This window comes from Uranotaenia lowii, chromosome 3, assembly GCF_029784155.1.
Source record: "Uranotaenia lowii strain MFRU-FL chromosome 3, ASM2978415v1, whole genome shotgun sequence".
NCBI lineage: Eukaryota > Metazoa > Arthropoda > Insecta > Diptera > Culicidae > Uranotaenia > Uranotaenia lowii.
In genome coordinates, this window is record NC_073693.1 from 41,901,726 (window position 1) to 41,925,144 (window position 23,419).

Below are 23,419 nucleotides of genomic sequence, written 5' to 3' on the forward strand. Positions count from 1 at the left end.
ATGTCATGAATGCGCACGGTTACGATTCACAATTTCTCAGTTCAGTGATCTATTGAGCATAATTAACGTTCCTTCTAAGAGAGCCTTTCTTTCCTCTATTCACGAGGGACAACATAAGCACATAAATAAGCAGTTGGTAGTCAACCGTTTATAACGAACAGCCACCTGACAAAAAAAAAGTCCAAATAGAAAAGAAACCGCCACAGGCCGTTTAGCTACCGCAAAATTCCTTTCACCACTGCTGTAACTCAGCGACGGGTGAAGCTTAAAAACGTTAACGATCCCATATAGGTCATTCGGGGAGCCTTTTTCGGTATAGTTTTAGAGCTATTATAGATGGATGGATTTGAACTGCCCAAAAGAGATTCAGCCCGTAGAGTCGAATTTTTTTCTCTATTAACTTTATTCATTGATCGTTTGAAATGTGATATTATACATTATTTCATTCAACGAACGATTTTATTTCTATGTAGAGCGTGTTACGAAACATTTTTTCTATTTTGTCTTTCGTATCGAATGGGAGAATACCTGCAACCCGCAGATTTTGGAACCGAAATCCCCCAAGAAAGTATCGTCCCATTTGTCGAACTGTCTGTCAACGTCTCTCAGAGACAACGAGATACCTACTTTGGCGTGGTGTTTTGTTAACGCTGGCTAATGCTTGTCTTGTCGAACTGGAGTTGTGATTGATTGAATAATTTTTTTTTTTAAATTGTTGTTTACATATACTCGTTTCGAGGTTTTTGGATTTAAACCAGTGGTATTCAACTGAATCTGATAGAAGTTCTTTTCCTTTTTGCTTCACATAAGGAATCTCATTATTAACATTTCTGAACTTTTTAATTCACAGTCACATTCACCGTTGTTTGTCTAAAAACGGCAGCTTGGACGACACATTGACCGATGTTTCTGTCTGTGAGACCTTTTGGTTCCAGTAATGTCCAGCCGACAAACATTCTGAACCTTGCAGCTGCTGCCGGATTGTTACCGCTGCTTTGAACGTTCCCTCTGATCGTTTTGGGACCCCTTGATTGTCACCGTAGAAATGACAGAAGTCATCAGATAGCGAAAGAGAGAGAGAGATTGAGAGACAGGAAATGGTGATCTGTCATTAGGAAACTGAAAGTCATCCAACAGCAAACGTGCGACATCGGAACGATTCTCATAGTTTATCTATTATATTTCCTATTTTTATATTTAAATAAGATACAATCGTGAGTCTAGAATTTAGTATTATAAAATGAAGTTTATTAAATATTATCCCCTTACAGTTTTGATTGTTGTGAGTGACACATACAGTTGTTGGGATCAAATTACTATTGAGGTTACTTAATGTAAGTAGGATTAATTACTTCACAAAATCGTGATAATAAAGTTTATATTGTAGCCTTTAGCTCTATCACCACAAATCCGAGTGATTCGCTAGGGAGACCTCCGAAAACTTCCCAACAAACTAAAGGATTAACCAGTGATGTCACAACAAGGTGGACACAGTTGCGCGGCGAAATGCAATCTTCCGGACACTAGTCGCATGGTCGCCTGCGATCGATGCGGTCTATGGTGGCACTTCGAGTGTGTGAACGTCGGGGACAGCATCAACGAAAAAGATTTTCTGTGCCCCAAATGTAAACCGGAAGCCGGACCTCCTCAAAAAGCCTCGGTTGTCGGGTCTATTTCCTCCACCAGTTCCTCGCAGCGACGTGTGCTTCTCAAATTGCAAAAGTTGGAGGAAATGAAGGCACTACAGGAGCGGCAACTGGACATCGACCGGCGCGAGCAGGAACAACGATTTGAGATCGAGAAGCTCCAGCATACTACGGCCATGGATCGGAAGAAGTTGGAATTAGAAAAGAAATTTCTGAATGAGAAATTTCGTGTAATGGATGAAGCGGGACACGACGAAGACGACGATGACAGGAGAAGCCAAAAATCAACCCGAAGTTTCGACAGCAATGTTCTGCGATGGAAAGTGGATCGACTTCTGGCGAGCACAAAAGTTACGACGATTGCCACTTCGCTCCCAGAGACAGCTTCCGCGCCAGTGACGACTGCGACCGCAAATATCAGTGTTGGACAGGTGCGAATCTCCGATGCTCCGGTGCAAATAGCCTCAGAAACCTCGAAGCAACCTGCAACAAACGCTTCCGTGCCATTGCCAGGTACCAACATCAACCATCCAGGTACTTTAGATATAAGCTATCATACTGATTATATTCGATTACCACAAAATGTATATGCTACCGCGACAAATAATGTAACAAATAACGTCTATACTGCCGATTCAAATGTGATGCCAAATTATATGCCGGTAAACACTTATGTTAGCTCGTCTATTCGCGAACCGATACTGTCGACGGGTACGATTCCAAAACGTCACACCTTCCCGACGTCGTCGAATTTGCCTACGTTGCAGCTACCGTCCATAGCTTTACCACAGGTTCCAGGGCAACAATATTCGCTGAATCCCGGTAACTCGAATCCTAGTTTTGTGTACCCTAATATTTCACGCTGTGCTCCGAGTGCTGGTGCAGAAATTTATCCACCGAGACAGCCGATTTCGACGGTCGCCGATTGCAATCCTATATTTTTCCCGCAGCCTGGAGCTGCACCTTTTCCTATCCGTGCTGAGAGAGCCGATCAGATGCAGGGTTTTCCTGTTCCGGACCCGTTTGCTGCTGTACCTGTGCTGAACGATTCATCGTATCCCGGGCAGAATGATTATCTGACGTTTTTTCCTGCGCATCCAGGGGCGACTATCATCCAAGGGGACGTTCCCGCTGGCGCGGGCTTCGCCGCGGCAAATGATTCCGGAGGTTTCGAGCAACACACGAACAGCCGGGCATTCCAGGGGCCCACCCCCCAACAGTTGGCGGCCCGCCAATTCATGGCACGTGACTTGCCGACATTCTCGGGCGATCCAGAGGATTGGCCTTTATTCTCGAGCATGTACTACAATTCCAGCCAATCATGTGGGTTGTCTGATACCGAAAACTTGATGCGTTTGCAACGTAGCTTACGAGGCCAGGCGTTCGAGGCGGTTCGTAGCAAACTTTTGCTTCCTAATTGTGTTCCGGAGGTGATGGAAACTTTGAAAGCCCTCTTTGGCATACCGGAGATGCTGATTCAAAACCTGTTGAAGAAGGTTAAGGAAACGCCTGCACCGAAATCGGACAAGCTCGAATCTCTCATAGCTTTTGGGACAGTGGTACGAAATTTAACGGATCATCTGATAGCTGGTGGTCAAGTCGCGCATCTAAATAATCCTAATCTTCTTTTCGACTTGGTCCAAAAATTGCCTGCGGATAGACAAATTCAATGGGTCATGTACAAGGGACAATTCAGTGATCCGAATCTCCGGACTTTCGCACATTTTTTATCTATCCTGGTGAATGCTGCTTCCGAGGTGACGCCTTTTTTGAATAGTAAACCGGATTCACGTCAACCTAAATCCGGCGGCTCAGGAGCTCGGGGTTTTATCCACACACACATCACGCAAAATACTAAGGTCGAGGTGCCAAATTCGTCGGTTGAAAGCTCCGGTAATAACGACAAAATGTGTAAGGTCTGTCGTAAGTCCGATCATCGGGTCAAGGACTGTGTCGAGTTCAGGAACAAGAGTGTCGAGGATCGCTGGAATTTAGTTCATCAACTGTTTTTGTGTCGAAATTGCTTATTCCAACACGGACGAAGACGGTGTCAACTAAAAAAGGCATGCGGGGAACAAGGTTGCAACTACAAACATCATCCACTACTTCACACTCCGAAAGCGAATTCGATTCCAGCGAGTGTCAATAGCCATCGTCACGAAAACCGCTCGTCGCTTTTCCGAATCCTGCCGGTGACGTTGCACTTTGGAGGAAGATCCGTGAATGTGTTTGCTTTCTTCGATGACGGGTCATCGATTACTCTCGTGGAGAACAGCGTAGCAGAGGACCTGGGGATTGAAGGAAAAGGTGGAATTTTGTGCTTAACGTGGACAGCCGACGTAACACGGGATGAACCTAACTCGAAGTGGGTCTCGTTTGATATTTCCGGGGAAAATTCCGCTCACCGATACCATTTGAACAATGTGAAAACAGTAGATAATCTGGCTCTTCCGGGACAAACTTTGGAGTACAAACGATTATCCGAGCAGTACCCACATCTTTCTGGAATTCCGATGGTAGATTACCGAAACGCTGTGCCGAAAATACTCATTGGCAACGATAATGCGCATCTTGCAGTTCCTCTCCGTCGACGAGAAGGTAGCAGCGACGCTCCCATTGCGACTAAATCTCGTCTGGGATGGACCATCCACGGACCGATATTCGAACATACAAAATCGGATCCGCAGTGTAATTTCCACCTTTGCCAGTGCTCCACGAAACATGATACGTTGCATGATCTCGTAAAACAATCGTTTACCGTTGAGAACCTGGGAATCAGTTTCCGCGGAACTTCAGAATCGGATGAGGATCGGCGTGCTCGAAACATACTCGAGGCTACAACAAGGCGAGTTGGTCAACGGTTCGAAACCGGCTTATTATTCAAATATGATTACCTAGAATTTCCCGACAGTCGTCCCATGGCGCTGAGGCGCATGCAGTGTCTCGAACGGCGAATGGCAGCCGATCCGGTAATAGGAAGCAGCGTCCGGAAACAGATATCGGAGTACCTACAAAAGGGATATTTACGAAAAGCAACAGAAACCGATCTGAATGAAACAGATCCTCGCCGGGTGTGGTATTTACCCCTTGGGATCGTCATTAATCCTAAAAAACCCGGGAAAATTAGAATATTCTGCGATGCCGCGGCGAAAGTGGACGGAGTGAGCTTGAATAGCGTTCTGATCAAAGGTCCTGATTTATTACTATCCCTTCCGAGAGTACTGTGCGGGTTTCGTGAGAAGAAGGTAGCTGTGTGCGCGGACATAAGGGAGATGTTTCATCGGGTTCTGATACGCGACGCCGATGTTCAGGTACAACGAATACTGTGGAGAGACGACCCGAAACTGGAGCCTACCGTTTTTCTCATGAAAGTTGCCACCTTTGGAGCCACCTGTTCACCTTGTTCGGCGCAATATGTGAAGAATAAAAATGCGGAGGAGTTCCAATCACAATACCCTGCCGCCGCAAATTCGATTATCGAACACCACTATATGGATGACTATCTAGAGAGCTTCGATACCGAAGAAGAAGCTGCACAGCGGGCTCAAGAAATAAAGTACGTTCACTCAATGGCTGGTTTTGAAATTCATTCGTGGTCGTCAAATTCTGAACGGGTCTTGGACGTCCTGGGAGAAGCAGATCCGACAGCGGTTAAGAGAATTGACTCGAGCGTGGATTGCGAAACTGAACGTATCCTGGGAATGTTGTGGCTACGCCAAGAAGATTCATTTACATACTCTTCAGATTTCGGAAGAATTCCGGACTGGCCGACGAAGCGGGAGGTACTACGCACGGTCATGAGTCTCTACGACCCTTTAGGCCTCCTCTCACATTTCACCATCCATGGGAAGATCCTGATACAGGATATTTGGCGAAGCGGCTGTTCATGGGATCAACCGATTCCGGAACCTCTTCAAGAACGCTGGAAGCGATGGGTTTCGTTGTTTCCGGAGCTGAACAAGATTCGAATCCCTCGTTGTTATTTTCCGGAATGCAGCTCAAAGGAACTGAATGATCTACAGCTCCACATGTTCGTCGACGCAAGCGAAGCGGCCTACGGATGCGCCGCATATTTGAGAGCTACGGTTGGAGGGGCGGTCCGTTGCGTTCTGGTTTCGGCGAAAACCAAAGTGGCGCCATTGAAAACTCTGTCGATACCGCGCCTCGAACTTCAAGTCGCGCTCATAGGTAGTCGACTTATCGATAATGTCAATTCTATGCTCTCCTACAAAATTTACCAACGTTTTATTTGGAGCGATTCCAAAACAGTTATGTCCTGGATCAATTCGGATCAGCGCAAGTTTAACCAATTCGTGGCGTGTCGTGTCGGAGAGATTTTGGAAAGAACGGATGCACGAGAGTGGAGATGGATTCCTACTAAATTGAATGTGGCAGACCATATGACTAAGTGGGTATCTATTCCGGATTTTTCTTCAACCGGAAGATGGTTCGTAGGTCCAAGCTTCCTGTACGATGACGAAAAAACTTGGCCTGGGGAGAACTTAACTGTGGAAGAAACGAACGAGGAGTGCCTTAATCGGAATGTGGAGAGGGTAACTGTACACGCTGTTTACAAACCGGAGCCGATGATCGATTGGAGAAACTTCTCTCAGTGGAACCGACTAGTCCGAGCAGCGAGTTATGTGTATCGTTATTTGTGGAACTTACGAAGGAAGGCGAAGGAGGAACCTATTAAGCTGGGGATGCTCGAACAGGAAGAAATTGAAGCTGGGGAGATGTTTGTCTACCGTAGTATCCAGAAAGAGTCGTTTGCCACAGAATTTGCCGTTCTAGAACGAGGCCGATCCTCTGACGAAAAAATTCGAAGCCTCAAGCCCACCAGCAAACTTTCGCAGCTATCTCCGTTCATCGATGACCGCGGCGTTCTCCGGATGGAGTCCAGAATAAGTGCGGCCGCCTTCGTATCATATGACACCAGAAACCCTATAATATTACCACCTGAGAGCCGAGCAACGCATCTTTTAGTGCATGAGATGCACAAGAAATATCTGCATCAAAATCACGAGACGGTCGTCAACGAGATCCGGCAGAAGTTCCACGTGTCACGCCTGAAATCGCTGGTTCGTCGAGTATCGAAGGATTGTCTTCACTGCCGGGTGTATAAAGCTGTCCCGAGAGTTCCCCGTATGGCGCCTTTGCCTGCTGCCCGTCTTGGTGCATTCTTTCGGCCATTCTCCTACGTAGGACTGGATTTCTTTGGTCCGATGCCGGTGCGAGTTGGACGTTCTACTGTCAAGCGCTGGGTGGCCCTCTTCACCTGTTTAACCATCAGGGCGGTGCATTTGGAGGTGGTTCATTCTCTAACGACGATGTCCTGTAAGATGGCGGTGCGGCGTTTCGTTGGCCGGAGGGGGTCTCCGGCCGAGATCTACTCCGACAACGGGACCAACTTCTGTGGAGCCAGGAACGAGCTGATGAAGGATTGGGACGAGATTAACCATCACTTAGCCAACTCATTTACAAACTCGAAGACCAAATGGCGATTGAATCCTCCATCGGCACCCCACATGGGAGGAGCGTGGGAGCGGCTCGTCAGGTCCGTTAAAATTGCCTTTTATGCGATGAATACTACGAAGACCCCCAATGAAGAGACATTTGCTACGTTGATTGTTGAAGCTGAAGCTATCGTCAATTCGAGACCTTTGACCTTCGTATCCCTTGAAAATGATTCGCAAGAAGCGCTCACACCCAACCACTTTATGCTGCTGAGTTCGAGTGGAACGGTTCAACCTCCGAAAGAAATTATGCATCCTAAACTAGCGACAAGAGACGACTGGAATTTGAATCGCCACCTTGCGGATATGTTTTGGCATCGTTGGGTGAAGGAGTACCTGCCGGTAATAGCCCGACGCACTAAATGGTTCGCCGAGACGAAGGTGTTGGAATGCGGCGATTTGGTTGTAGTGGTCGATGAAACGGTTCGAAATGGTTGGCTGAGAGGTCGTGTGTTGGAAGTACGAGTGGGAGCAGACGGACGAGTGCGCCAAGCTGTGGTACAAACATCTTCAGGAACTATTACGAGACCAGTAGCAAAGATAGCGGTTTTAGATCTCTGTTCGCGTAAGCCGTCGATGGATATCTTGCCTTACGGGAGGGGGGATGTTACCGCTGCTTTGAACGTTCCCTCTGATCGTTTTGGGACCCCTTGATTGTCACCGTAGAAATGACAGAAGTCATCAGATAGCGAAAGAGAGAGAGAGATTGAGAGACAGGAAATGGTGATCTGTCATTAGGAAACTGAAAGTCATCCAACAGCAAACGTGCGACATCGGAACGATTCTCATAGTTTATCTATTATATTTCCTATTTTTATATTTAAATAAGATACAATCGTGAGTCTAGAATTTAGTATTATAAAATGAAGTTTATTAAATATTATCCCCTTACAGTTTTGATTGTTGTGAGTGACACATACAGTTGTTGGGATCAAATTACTATTGAGGTTACTTAATGTAAGTAGGATTAATTACTTCACAAAATCGTGATAATAAAGTTTATATTGTAGCCTTTAGCTCTATCACCACAAATCCGAGTGATTCGCTAGGGAGACCTCCGAAAACTTCCCAACACGGATCATGTTGCCTGGCGCCTGGTCCTTCTAACTGGAGAATTCCAACTGAATTCTTAATCCCGTATCAAGCGCCTCGTGGGCAAGGTTTCCGAAATCACAGAATCATTTCAAAATTTACAAACATGGTGGTAGACTTTCTATCATATCCGATTTAAACTGACTTCAGACGACATTTTATACGATCTTTCGACTATGCAGTTTTAATTGCGATTCGCAACATCATTGTAAACGACTAAAGTTATCATTTCTGATACGATTTCATGTTTGCTGGGTTGTACTCAAACTCAAACTTTTATGCATTTTTTCATTGCACACCATTTCCTAATAAATACACTTCAGTATAACATAATGCATCAAATCGCCCAGAAATTTTCCGAGCAACTTAAATAAATATGAAGTTTGTTTGAGTATATAAGGTCACAGGAAAAAGTGAATATAACAAAGTATGACATCAAAGTTGAAAAAAAATTAATGCAATTTATTATACCTCCGAGGTTCGAAAAAGTATGTTTCTAGCACTTTTTAACAGGAAATCAAACGGGACAATTTAATAGTTCTATAGTTCTGAAAATATTGACGTACACACTTTTAATCTTTCTCCTGTGGTCGGGACGATTTTGTCCTGTATTTTCAACAGCTGAAAATAACAGGACAATCTCAGGACAGCAAAATAGCTCAGGAAAACAACTGTCAAATTGTCCTGTGTGTTCGAAACGCTTTCCTCCCGAGATTTGTAGGAAATTCTGAATTGGTTTCCTGTACATTCGGGTTTTTTCAAAATGCTAATCGTGCAAGAAAATTAAAAGGATAAGCAATACAGATTATGAATGCATAGGATTTATTTACACGCATTGTATTTCTATAAAAAGGAGCTCTATTGGCAGCGCCTTCAAATCCTTAGAAATCAGCAATTGGATATTTTTATCACTACAGGCAATGTTCCGAAAATCAATCATTTTCGATCAGCCATGTGTTACTGCATTCAGAGCAAAAAAATCGAAGGAGTCAATTTTTTCTTCTTCAACCAAATTATATAAACAATCATGCATGACAACGACGCTTCTGTATTTGAAACATTCCCGCAAAACATGATATGGTAAAGAAGGACGCAGACTATCAGCAACGAACGTTTCGATGGTGATTGCCTTTCTTGATGGTTTTCAACCTTCTAGGATCACAACTGATGTGTATCAGTTCTGAGCGATGCGTAAAGGTAACAACATGATTTTTAATTTTTCGCTCTGCGTAGAAGAACAAAATCATTACTAAGTAACCGTAATGAACTGTCCAGCATGTGATACGGCTTTTTTCAACATATGGTCCTGGTATTCCTTCAGATTTTCCTTCTGAGACATTCATGATCGTCTATCAATAACGAACATTATCAACAATGATGCGAGGATAGGCGTTATTGAATGATTGTGGGAACTGGGAACGACGTTCAAAACTTATCATCAAGTATGTCGATCACTTCCATCTGTACCGTTGAGCCGTCAACACGTACGCCGGAGCATCGTATCGTTGCTGTGTACCTGCAGGAACATTTTACATTATTTATTTTTTCCTTACCTGTATTTCAATCAGCACTTTTCAGTGCTAAAATTATTTTCATTATCTTTTATTCATATTTTCTCTTTTCTTTCCAGCATGGGGAAGTCTTCGGCCGGCTCAAGGGCCGGAAGAAAACGGATTGCTGAACCTAATCCAGGGCCATCTGCCAAAAAAGTTGAAATTTCCAATTCATTCGATGTCCTTCATAACATCGGTGATGAGGAAATATTCATATTTAATTCTGATAAGAGTACTAAGAAACCTTCTTCTTCTTCTTATACTCTTAAAAACGAAAAGATTCCACCAATAACGGTCACGATTCCTGACTTCAATGCCTTTCGAAAAGAAATCGTCACTTCCGTCAAGGATGTGAAGATTTCTTTTCAGATCGGTCGAAGGGGAACTGCTCGTATATTGGCGGAATCTTTTAATGATTTTCAAAAAATTTTAAATTATTTGAATAATAAAAAACACCAATTTTTTACGTACGACACTAGAAGTGATCGTCCATTTAAAGTTGTACTTCGTGGTTTCACTGGCGATCAGACACCGGATGAGATCACAGCTGAATTAAATTCTTTGTTAGGTTTTTCTCCAATTCAAGTAATTCAAATGAGGAAAAGAACCAACACGAATAATATCAGTAGTGTTGGTTTTGCTCCTGAACTTTATTTGATCCATTTTAAAAAGGATCAGGTTAATAATTTGCAAATTCTTGAAAAGGCTCGTCTTATGTTTCATTGTCGAGTCAAATTCGAACCTTTTCGTAAATCTTCTACCAATTTTCTTCAAAATATTACGCAATGTCGTCGTTGTCAAGCTTTTTGTCATGGCACTAAAAATTGTAGAATGAATGCCAGATGCATGTTTTGTGACTCATTCGATCATGAAAAATCTAAATGCCTTTTTGGTGGTGATAAGCCAAAAACAGAATTTTTTAAGTGTGCAAATTGCGCAGGTAACCATTCCTCGAATTCGCTAGACTGTCCCATCAGGGCAAAAATTATTGCTTCTAGGAAAAATCCCAAAGTTTCCAGAAAAGTTTCTTCTCCTCCTTCCTCTTTTTCGTCTTCACACGTCGGGCCGGCAAACAACCTGCCTGTTCGCATTCAGCCTCGGTCTACATTGGAATCACGGCTGGGTAATACCCGAAGTGATTTTAATGTTACCTGGGCTGATTCTGCGCCCCAGACTCGTTGTTTATCGTTCTCAGAGGTGGTTGAAAATGGGTTGCCCTCTTCAGGTTTAACTAATAAAAATGGGAAAAAACCAAGTCTCAACGTTCATGCGAAGGCTTGGGAAAATCCCCGAAATTCAAATACTTTTTCTTCTCCTTCCTCTTCTGATTCTAACAATTTTGTTGATTTGGGTGAGATTACTGAGGAAAAATTAAAATTTTTGCATCAAAATTTAATGGAAATGATGCAACTTATGTTGAAAGCAAATTCAATGTTTGAAGCTTTCCAAACTTCTTTTAATTATGCTAACAAAATTATTATGACTTTACGATTCCCTCATGGATCCAAATAGATGTTTAAATATTATGAATTGGAACGCTAGATCTTTGCTGGCTAACCAAGACGAGTTCTTTTTATTTTTGAAAACTCAAAACATACATATTGCTGCCATCACTGAAACTTTTTTAAAGCCAGACAATAACTTGAAAAGCAATGCTTTCTTTAAAATTTTACGAAATGATCGACTTGATCGACAAGGTGGGGGTGTAGCTATTGTCATCAATAGTCGTCTCAAATTTAGACTTCTTCCTTCTTTCAATACAAAAGTCTTAGAAACAATTGGAATTGAATTAGAAACTTCTATGGGGAAAATTATAATTGTTGCCGCATATTTGCCTTTTCAATGTAGCGGTGAACAGAAAAATTTTTTGAAGGGAGATTTACAAAAACTCACCAGAAATAAATCTAAATTTTTTATTATTGGTGACTTTAATGCAAAACACCGATCTTGGAATAATATTTCATCAAATTCAAATGGGAATATTTTGTTTAATGACTGCTCTGCAGGTTATTATACTGTTGAATATCCTAATGGGCATACTTGTTTTTCTTCAATTAGAAATCCCTCCACAATTGATTTGGTTCTAACGGATTTAGGCGAGCATTGTAGTCAATTAGTTACTCATGCGGACCTCGATTCAGACCACCTTCCAGTAACATTTTCTTTATCCCAAAGTCCCATTGAAAACCCTTTAAAATCAACTTTTAACTTTCAAAAGGCTAACTGGGAGCGATATATGAATTTTATTGAACGTAATTTAGATGTAAACGTCCACTGAATTCAATAGAAGATATTGATTTGGCTGTAGAAAATTTGACAACTGCAATAGTCAATGCTAAAGCCGCTTCAATACCTAAAGTTAAACATAAATTCAATCAACCTTTAATTGATGATGATCTTCAGTTTTTGATACGACTGAAAAACATTCGTCGACGCCAATATCAACGTACTAGAGATCCTTATTTGAAATTAATTTATTGCGACCTTCAAAAAGAGATCAAACGTCGTTTAAATTTCATTCGTAATGAAAATTTTGCTAAAGCAGTAGAGGACATAAAACCCTACTCAAAGCCATTTTGGAAATTAACTAAAATTTTGAAAAAGCCCCAGAAGCCAATTCCTACTTTGAAAGATGGGGATAAACTTCTTTTAACTAATTCAGAAAAGGCTCAAAAATTAGCCCAACAATTTGAGTCTGCTCATGATTTTAATTTAAACGTTGTAAGTTCAATTGATGCTCAAATTTCCCTAGAATTTGATGATATTCTTTCTAAGCAAAATGTGTTTGAAAGTTCTTGTGAGACAAATATTGATGAACTTAAATTGATTTTCAAAAAATTTAAAAATATGAAAGCTCCAGGGGAAGATGGGATTTTCTATATTCTTCTTAAAAAGTTGCCTGAAAGCACTTTAAATTTTTTAGTTAAAATTTTCAACAAATGTTTTCACTTGGCCTATTTTCCCAATAAATGGAAAAATGCCAAAGTAACTCCAATTTTGAAACCTGGAAAAAGTGCTTCAGAGCCTTCAAGTTATCGACCAATTAGTTTGCTTCCATCTTTAAGTAAACTATTTGAGAGAGTTATTTTGAATAGAATGATGATTCACATTAATCAGAATTCCATTTTCCCTGATGAACAATTTGGTTTTCGTCATGGACATTCTACTACACATCAACTTTTGAGTGTAACTAATATGATTAACGCTAACAAATCTGAAGGTTATTCAACTGGTGTTGCTCTTCTTGATATTGAAAAAGCTTTTGACAGTGTTTGGCACAAAGGTTTAGTAGCTAAATTAGCTCGATTTGATTTTCCTGTATATCTCACCAAAATTATTCAAAATTATTTGACTAGCCGAACCTTACAAGTAAGCTATCAAAATTCATGCTCTGAAAGGACACCCATTAGAGCTGGTGTCCCTCAAGGCAGTATACTTGGGCCAATTTTATACAATATTTTTACTTCTGATCTTCCTGATGTACCAGAAGGAAAAGGTAGAAGATTATTTGCTGATGATACTTTGCTTTCAGCAAAAGGTCGAAATTTACGGGTGGTACGCAGTAGATTGCAACAAAATTTAAATTCCTTTTTGAATTACTTGAAAATGTGGAAAATTTCTCCTAACGCTTCCAAAACTCAACTTATTTTATTTCCCCATAAGCCAAGAGCAAATTTTTTAAAACCTAATGAAAATCATTCCATAACTTTTAATGGGGTTTCATTAGAATGGTCTGATCACGTGAAGTACTTGGGACTTACACTTGATCGGAATCTTACTTTTAAAAATCACATTGAAGATATTCAATCTAAATGTAATAAATACACTAAATCTCTTTATTCTCTCATCAACAGGAAATCCCGGTTGTGTCTGCGAAATAAGATGCTCATCTACAAACAAGTTTTCCGACCAGCGATCATGTATGCAGTTCCGATTTGGTCTAGCTGCTGCGCGACGAGGAAGAAAGCCATCCAGAGGATTCAGAACAAAGTTCTGAAAATGATTTTGCGGCTTCCACCTTGGCACAGCACCGAAGATCTTCATCGGATTGCAGGCATTGAATCTATCGAAGAGATGGCCAACAAAATCATCTCCAACTTCAGAGGCAAATCGATGCAGTCTTCCATCGCAGAGATTCGTTCTCTTTATGTTTAGTTTAATTTTAAGATAGTGTTTAGTTTTAAGTATAAAATATTTTTGCTATTACAGGATGTTCTCCTACATTAAAAACTTGATTGCGCTCAGCAAATTTAAATCTTATAAATAAATTTTTATAATCTAGTTACTTATAGGGCTATGAACAGTTCATTATTGAGCTGAACACCTAGTTTAATGCAATAATGTAATATAAGTGTAATCATGATTTGATACAAATAAAGACATATTTAAAAAAAAAAATAAAAAAAAAAAAAAGTATGTCGATCACATTTGAAAAGCCACGTGACGAATAAAAACGGTAGCCCCTGATGGGACATGGTATTTTTTTATGTATCTAGTTAGTGTTGATGTTCGACAAATATTCAACGGATACGTTCACCACGTGCGTATCACAGCACTCGGAGGTGTAAGTATTCTAGCTTGAAACGAATCCTGATTGCTTTTCTTGAGCAATTTTCCGAACATTGACTACAGGATCCTTCTGGAAGAACTGTTCCTCCAGCACGGCCTCCAGCAACTCCGCTTTTTCGTGTGGACGGCTAAACACCTGACGCACTTTGTAGAAGAATTGATTAACTGGTATAATCGCCGCGATGAATTGTTTGTTGTTTTCATCGACTTTTTTCGGGGAGAAATAAAACAAATTACTTGCCAGTTAGTCCAAAGTGTCATTCTAAACAGTTTTCCTATAATTCAGAGGATCATGTCCAAGCAACCAAAAGTCCCATAAAACAGGTACAAAAATGCTTACTCAGCCTCATTATTGATATGAAGCACGTTCTATGCAGCTCAAAATTTAAATTCTTATTGATACTTTCAAGATCCAAAACAAGTCTCAATGATCTTCTATTCAGCTTCTAGCGGCCTCTTAATTCAGCTTCCAAAAAATCGCAAAATGTGCAAAAAATCTCTCTTTTCAGTTCATATCACCTTCTCTTGATTATTTACTGTGTTCTGTATCGGTTCCAGCATGATGTCACGCGCCGGATTCCAAACTTGACAAATTGCTCAATTCCTTCTTTCCTACATTTCCTACATATATCGCATAAGAATGGTCACTCAATTACCAAATTACTTATTGAGGCTGTTGATTCTCTTTGTCATCCAATATGTAACTTTCGATGCCTTCATTAATGTGACTTTTGGTTGCTTGGGTGGTTTCGAGCAGAATTAGACAATTGTTCCGCTGAATAGATTGACGTTATAATTCTTGAAAAGTTTAGGTCAAGACAGAAGATTCGAACGTCGCCCTTCTGGTTGAGAGGCGCGAATGCTATCAAAAAACAATACCATATCAAAAGTTTCTTTCTTTTCTGTAGTTTTAAAATTAAACTTCCGATTATTGATGCAGAATTCATATTTTGTTGCGTAGACTGAAAACTGTAGTTTGTTTTGGATCTTTCGATTCCTAACAATTCATTTCATTCTATTAGAAAATCAATTTTAAAACTGATTTCTTTTATTCAATTGGGCTTTGGATTCTCATCATGTTTGTCGTACTTTTCAAACAGAAATCAGATGTTTACTTCATATTTTTGAAATCAGAATTGTTAATTTTTTGTTTAATCTGAACGCTCAAACTCTAATATATTTATGAAGTTTTATTTGCCATGCGTTTTTCTTATTTCAATGCTGAGCTGTTCTTAAATTTGCTACTGATTTCTGGAGTTGTAGTTTTCTACATTAGAAACTTTAGATTAAGGTTGCCAGAATTTTTTCATCACGTATCCGGACCGGAAAAGTTCAGGTATTTAATTTCAAAATTTTTGTCCAAAAATCCGATCAATATCCGGGCTTTTGGTCAAAAACCAGAAATAACCAAACAAGAATAAAGCAAAAAACTCGAAAAAACTTATTTTAATTAAATTTATCGATAGATTTTAAATCGTATTTAAGGCTTTCAAAAAACCTTTCATGATTCTTTTTATAAAACTTGCTCAAAAGATTCGTTTTTCGAGGCGTAAATATATAATTTTTACAACACAATTTGTTTTTATTTTTATTTGTCAAATAAAGTGAATAAATTCGGGCAAAATCCGGGAATTTTTCAATTAAATCCGGGCAACCGGGCCTAACAGGACTGTTCCCAAATTTTACATTAAATATCCGGACAAACCCGAATAGAACCGGACAATCTGGCAACCTTACTCTAGGAAGGATTAACCCTTCAGTAGTGCACTGAACCCTCCATGAAAGTCTGTACAGTGTCATGAGGTTTCAGTTTCTCAGTTTTTTTTTTTCATATTCTTAACATGTCCTTCTCATCTTTGACTGTCTTCTTGCTCTTCCGAAGATCCCGCTTCATGATTGCCCAGTACTGCTCGTCCGGGCGCAGCTCCGGACAGTTTGGCGATTCATGTCCTTTGGAACAAAATAGACAGAATTGGCCTCATACCACTCCAGGACGCTTTGAGAATAGTGGCATGAAATCTAGCCAAAATAGTGGAGCTTCGTCGTGCTGCAGCAAAAACGGCAAAAGGCGCTTCTCGAGTCACTATAAGATTTGAAGATCTCGCCATTTACTGTGCCCTTTGTCACGAAAGGCTCACTCCTCAGTCCGCAAGAGCAGATGGCCTGCCAAACGAGATTAGGATTTGCTTTAATCACCTGCTTCTCCTTTCCCTCCGTCTTTTTGTTCTCCGGTCCCGGTTTTCTTCCAGCTCATTTGCCATCGTCCAGCGTTAACCGCTTCAACACTCTGGAGACGATTGAATGGTGAATGTCCAACATTTTCCCAACTGCCGGTGCGGCAGGTCAAGAAATTCCAAGTGTTTGGAAAGAATTTGGTCTCTCGACTCGCGTTTGTTCACCTCTATTTTCGTTGAATCGAAAAACATGACTTTGAGTTTGACAGCATGTAAACAATACACATCAATGAGAAAGTGTGCAAAATTTGGTTGATTTTCACCTAAATCTTTATACACAATGCAATCTAAAAGCTTCAAAATACTTTACGTAGTGTTTCACATATCCTTCGACAACCGTCAAAAATTCCTTTAACGATTTGAATTACCAATCCTATTTCAAATGGAAAATCAAAAAAATTGCATAAGATGGATTTTAGATGAAAATAACCTGCTATGAAAGGTTTGTGTAAATAATCATTAAAAATTTGATTTGTTTTGGCCCTGTTCACAATTTCACGAAACGAAGGAAAAATATCTTTCGTTAATATTTTTGGTCAAACAACACAACATGACACATAATCCACATCAACTAACAGATAAGAAAAGGTGTGAATTCGTTAGCCTCTTTAAGAGGCTCAGTTAGTCACTTTACGCTTTACAAACTTCCATTGACACAAATCTACTAAAAGCGGATCGAGAAACCATGAACTAGTACAAAGCTTGACGCTATTAGGAGTTTGGGAGGTTTCTCAAAACAAAGACAAAACAAACTTTAAAGAAGCCGCATCTCACCGTTTGATGAAAATTTATTACAACTAATTGTTTGTTTACGAACTAGCGTGTTCAAGCACACTAGCAGACTGATGTTTCGTCGCTTACCGGATGGATGAAGATAGATGGCGTGACAAATGTCGCTTGATGACAACTCCATCCGTTGACAGTCGTCTGTTTGATGGACATTGTTGTAATAAAAACTACCTTCTGTCAAAAATGGAGTGCGACTGCTGAAATGGAGAAGATCAACACCATCTTTCATCTCGGAGATCTGTTTTCATTGACTAAACGATGAGATAAATTTAATTAGGAAGACACACTGTTTTAATCATTTTTATGATTCCCATAAACCTTTCTGTCAAATTGAATCTTTTGTTTAGGATTTGGACAAATGTCAAATTTAAGATCACTTAAATCCGTCATCCGATTTTTATTCAATTTAAGGCGCGATCTTTAAGTGACTTAGATTGAGCAAATTTGCTACAGAATCATCAGTATGTACTAATTTGGGGGGTTCTTTAGTCATGAAAAGTCATGCTTCGATCAGCTTACAAATACTCATCGATTGTAACGGTTTTTTTTTGCATAAATAAAATCAAAACAGGCTCCACGTGCTCGATCGATCATTTGCAAACAATTCATATTCATGCAATGGGACCCACATTATGCACCATTGTACTTTCTCCAGTCACAAATTGTTTTTTTTTTGTACCTCTCAGATTCAACCTCTTTCTCGTTCAACGTCTTGAAATGTATTAACTCGGGGCCGATAATAGCGGCAAAGTATCGGTAATATAATCGCCGTTGTTTGTCGCCATTTTTTAGCTTCGGCTTCGATGTGCGGTAATCGAAGGTAGGTCGCCGAAAAAGGGCTCGCCCGCAAGCTTTTAGCGAATGTAGGACTACACCTTCATAATGGGCTGTCATGAGACAGTAATATAATCGTCTCCATCGTTTGCCTTCGGGTGTTTTTATCTTCTTACTTCTTAAATCAACATGCACTTTGTTGCAAGTTTATTTTCCTGACAGAGTGCAGTAAATGTATGCATCGCTTAGCGGGGACTGACATCGGACTGCACTGAGGTAATGTTTACGAATCAATAAGTTTCACGAGATAGATACATAAGAAGACGATTGTGTCGCTTTCTTCAATATTTGCCTAACCGATGTTTCATAACTTCCTGAAAATGAAGCTGATGTAACCCGAAATTAATATGGTAAGCATCTAAGCTTTCAGAAAAAACTCAAAAAGTGTAAACCTTCCGCAAATTTTTCCTTTTTAACCATTTCGACGTTTTGGATTCTGTCTTATAGACTTTTCAACCTATCAAATTTTTTTCATTAAATTTTAGAGCTATTAAGCTGTTATTTTTTTAGTCGTTTGAATTTTTGACGTTTCTGTTGTTCTTGACGTTTTTAATGTTTTTAACGTTTGACATTTTTGGCTAGTTTGACGTCTTTATTTAAGAGGTTTTCAGAATATTTTTTTTTACTTGTTTTTGGCTTTTTTGACCTTTTTTTTATCTTTTTTAACTTTTTAGACTTTTTAAGTTTTTTTGACTTTTTTGACGTATTTGACTTTTTTGACTTTTTGACTTTTTTCGACTTTTTTGACTTTTTTTACTTTTTTGAGTGTTTTTATTTTTGACTTTTTTGACTTTTTACTTTTTTTTAACTTTTTTGACTTTTTTGACTTTTTTGACTTTTTTGACTTTTTTGACTTTTTCGACTTTTTTGACTTTTTGGACTTTTTCGACTTTTTTACTTTTTTGACTTTTTTTATTTTTTTGACTTTTTTGACTTTTTTGACTTTGTGAATTTTTTCTATTATTTTTTTTAATTTTTTTTTTGACTCAGAAAAGTCAAATATTTTGAGTAAAAAATTTGACTGTTTTGACTTTTCGGAGTTTTTTGGTTTTTTTTAATTATTTTAACTTCTACTTTTTAAATTTTTGATTTTTAACTGTTCTTTTTTCTCTTTTTTACTTTGAGACGTTTTCGACTTTTCAGTTTTTGACTTTTTTGACTTCTTCAATCATTTTGACTTTTTGACATTCTTGACTTTATTTTATTTTTTTGACATTTTTGACTTTTTTAACGTTTCTGTCATTTTGGCATTTATGACAGTTTTGATTATTTTGACATTCTTGATTTTTTTGACATTTTTTTTTCTATTTAGACCTTCTTTAAGTTTTGACATTTTTAAAATATTTGTAATTTTTAAGATTTCTGATATTTCTGAAATTTCTGAAAATTTTGACATTTTTGTAAATTTTGGCGTTATTTCGACATTTCGACTTTTTGAAATTTTTGTCATTTTTGACATTTCTGACACTTTTTTTCATTTTCGTCATTTTTGTCATTTTTGTCATTTTTGTCATTTTTGTCATTTTTGTCATTTTTGTCATTTTTGTCATTTTTGTCATTTTTGTCATTTTTGTCATTTTTGTCATTTTTGTCATTTTTGTCATTTTTGTCATTTTTGACATTTTTGTCATTTTTGTCATTTTTGTCATTTTTGTCATTTTTGTAATTTTTTGTAATTTTTGTCATTTTTGTCATTTTTGTCATTTTTGTCATTTTTGTCATTTTTGTCATTTTTGTCATTTTTGTCATTTTTGTCATTTTTGTCATTTTTGTCATTTTTGTCATTTTTATCATTTTTGTCATTTTTGTCATTTTTGTCATTTTTGTCAATTTTGTCATTTTTGTCAATTTTGTCATTTTTGTCATTTTTGTCATTTTTGTCATTTTTGTCATTTTTGTCATTTTTGTCATTTTTGTCATTTTTGTCATTTTTGTCATTTTTGTCATTTTTGTCATTTTTGTCATTTTTGTCATTTTTGTCATTTTTGTCATTTTTGTCATTTTTGTCATTTTTGTCATTTTTGTCATTTTTGTCATTTTTGTCATTTTTGTCATTTTTGTCATTTTTGTCATTTTCGTCATTTTTGTCATTTTTGTCATTTTTGTCATTTCTGTCATAATTGACAATCTTGACATTTTTGACGTTTTTGACATTTTTGACATTTTTAACATATTTGACATTTTTGTCATTTTTGTCATTTTTGTCATTTTTGTCATTTCTGTCATAATTGACAATCTTGACATTTTTGACGTTTTTGACATTTTTGACATTTTTAACATATTTGACATTTTTGTCATTTTTGACATTTCTGACATTTTTGACATTTTTGACATTTTTGACATTTTTGTCATTTTTGACATTTTTGACATTTTCGACATTTTTGACATTTTTGACATTTTTTACATTTTTGACATTTTTGACATTTTTGACTTTTTTGACATTTTTGTCATTTTTTACATTTTTTACATTTTTGACATTTTTGACATTTTTAACATTTTTGACATTTTTTACATTTTTGACAATTTTGACATTTTTGACATTTTTGACATTTTTGACATTTGTGACATTTTTGACATTTTTGACATTTTTGACATTTGTGACATTTTTGACATTTTTGACATTTTTGACATTTTTGACATTTTTGACATTTTTGACATTTTTGACATTTTTGACATTTTTAACATTTTTGACATTTTTGTCATTATTGTCATTTTTGACATTTTTTATCATTTTTGACATTATTGACAGTTTTGACTTTTTTGACATTTTTCCGTTTTGACATTTTCGACATTTTTGACATTTCTGAGGTTTTTGACATTTTTTAAATTTTTGACGTTTTTACGTTTTGGATATTTTGACGTTTCGACATTTTTGACTTTTGTTGTGTTTGACTTTTCCACTTTTTGAATTTTTGATTTCTTGACTTTTCGACTTTTCGACTATTTTACTTTTTGACTTTTTCGACATATTTGATGTTTGACGTTAGAAGTTTTTGACGTTTTAGTTTTTTTCACGTTTTTGACGTTTTTGAAGTTTCTAAACTGACTTTTTTCATATTTTTCCAATTTTTTTTAAGTTTTGGGGCTTTCATTCATTACGACTTTTTAAATTTTGATGAATTGAATTATCTCCTTTTGCATTTCAACTTTATTTATATTTTATCATTCCTTTTTCAATTTGTTAGAGTTTTGTTGCTTAAACTACATCAAATGAGCTACTTAATTTCTGTAATTAGCTTAACTGTATCATAGTATCATGTCTTTGATATCTGGTTTTGTTTTCCGCAATTAAGCTAAAGAGAGCAACCAACTACCGACATCAGTAGTACACCCCAATCGATCATTCACATTGGTGATCGTTCTTCATGACCCGATCATTAGCTGAAGCTTAACCAGCCATTTCGATCTCGTGTGTATTTATCTCAATCGTAGTAAAGCAAGTCAGCCAGCATATTACGCATTCACGTTTCCCAGACCACCGGAATCGAAAACTCAATTGCTCCATTTATGAGTACCTACATTTATCTGATTGCTTCCTTCTTTATCGGATCACGAATCCCATTCGACGGTTCCAGATTCGATTCCTTCTTTTTGTAAAGGTTGAAGCAATTGTGAAGTCTTTTGAAGTTAAAGTTCCTCAAATTGTTGAATTTATGACAGAATTCAATTGAAAAATGTGTATTGAGACAATTTTCGATCCTAAAATAAAGATCGCAACAAAATTGTTAATTCAGTAGTTTCTGTCGATCTACTTTCTTTTTAGGAGTTGTAAACACGAGCTGTTATGCACTATCAAAGTCAAAATAACGATTACGTTTGGCTGGGGCTCTTCATCTAAATTTCGGTGTGAAATTTGTAAGTTCGCTGCATATGATGCAGAACATGTTTTCAGCAGCTCGCTCGATAGCTCGACACATGTCCAGAGATGATTATGGGCTATATATTTTTTTTCGAAATCTATTTTTGGTCACGCAACAATGGAGCTTCCAACTTTTGCTTTCTTTCCAAGTGAAATCGAAACTGAATGTACTCTTTTTTGGTTGGTTTATGTAGGTGGATTCAATTTTACTTTCTGAAAATGAATGTGATCCGATGGTTGGCAAATGTTCGTCGATTTCTGTCGCTGCGCTGTTTGAACACATTTTGTTAGCTGACTTGCAATGCGATTTATTTCAGGGATGATCCACATGTCTGTGACACTGAGTGACTGACGATTACTGAGAAGCTTATTCAGATTTAGGAATCCATAGCATTCTATTCATCTCAAAAGTTAAGTTCTTACCGAAACTGTCAGGTTCCATAGTAAAAACTGAGAAGAATTCTAGTCAGTTTTGTATAAGATCTCGAAAAAAAGTTTATTATTTTTATCACCATCTGAACGAATACATCCTCATCTTAATATTTTCATATTGCCTCTAATTTTACGAAATTTATACTTTGTATGCATAAAGATTTGAACCTGAGTCCTCCAAATGTTGGTTACATCTGTACCATGGCCTTTTCAAAGTTTTTCCAACGAATGCATATGTAAACTTTAGTATTTAGTGTTAGATTGCCAGATTGCTCGATTTTATCCAGGTTTGCCTAGATATTTGATACAAAACTTGGGAACAGTCCGGCTCGGCCCGGTTGCCCGGATTTTATTGAAAAAAGCCGGGAATTTGATTATACAAATTTTCAAAAATCGACCAATAAAAAATTTCAAATTTCAAAAAACTTGAATCTACTATTTAATGATTAAATTTTAATCTATAACTTTACAACCGAAAAAAAGTTGATAAAACGATGATTTTCGTATTTTGTATACTAGGGAGTTAAACAAATATCAACTTATGAACTCATTGAAAAAATTCTCGTTAAAAATGTTATTGATCAAATGAAAATAGTATCCATTAGTGTCCATTTCTCGGCCATTTTGGCGTTCCCGGGAATCGAGAAATCTGACAATCTTTTAACCGGGAATTTCCCGGGATTTAGGAACTCCCGTTTTTTTTTATTCCTGGAAAATCCCGGGTAGGAAACTCTAGTTGTATTTGCAAAAAATTTAAAGAAATTATTCAACCATTTATTTTCCTATATCTTCTGGATATCAGCGCATGGTAACCACATAAAAATTTATGATTTAATTTTGCGTTTGAAGAAGTAAACATTTAATATTTTTGACCTTATAATTGCTGTGAATTTGA

At 37.9% G+C, this 23,419-nt stretch overlaps 2 protein-coding genes across 2 annotated transcripts in view; both read left to right on the forward strand.

The window, feature by feature from the left end:
* The window catches only part of LOC129756767 (supervillin), a 1,054,002-nt gene that overhangs the window by 22,151 nt on the left and 1,008,432 nt on the right, over window positions 1–23,419 (forward strand). The window lies entirely within an intron of this gene.
* LOC129752126 (uncharacterized) lies at window positions 1,472–7,816 on the forward strand. Its single transcript, XM_055747918.1, has one exon. The coding sequence runs from the start codon at window positions 1,472–1,474 to the stop codon at window positions 7,814–7,816; it is 6,345 nt and encodes a 2,114-aa protein (XP_055603893.1).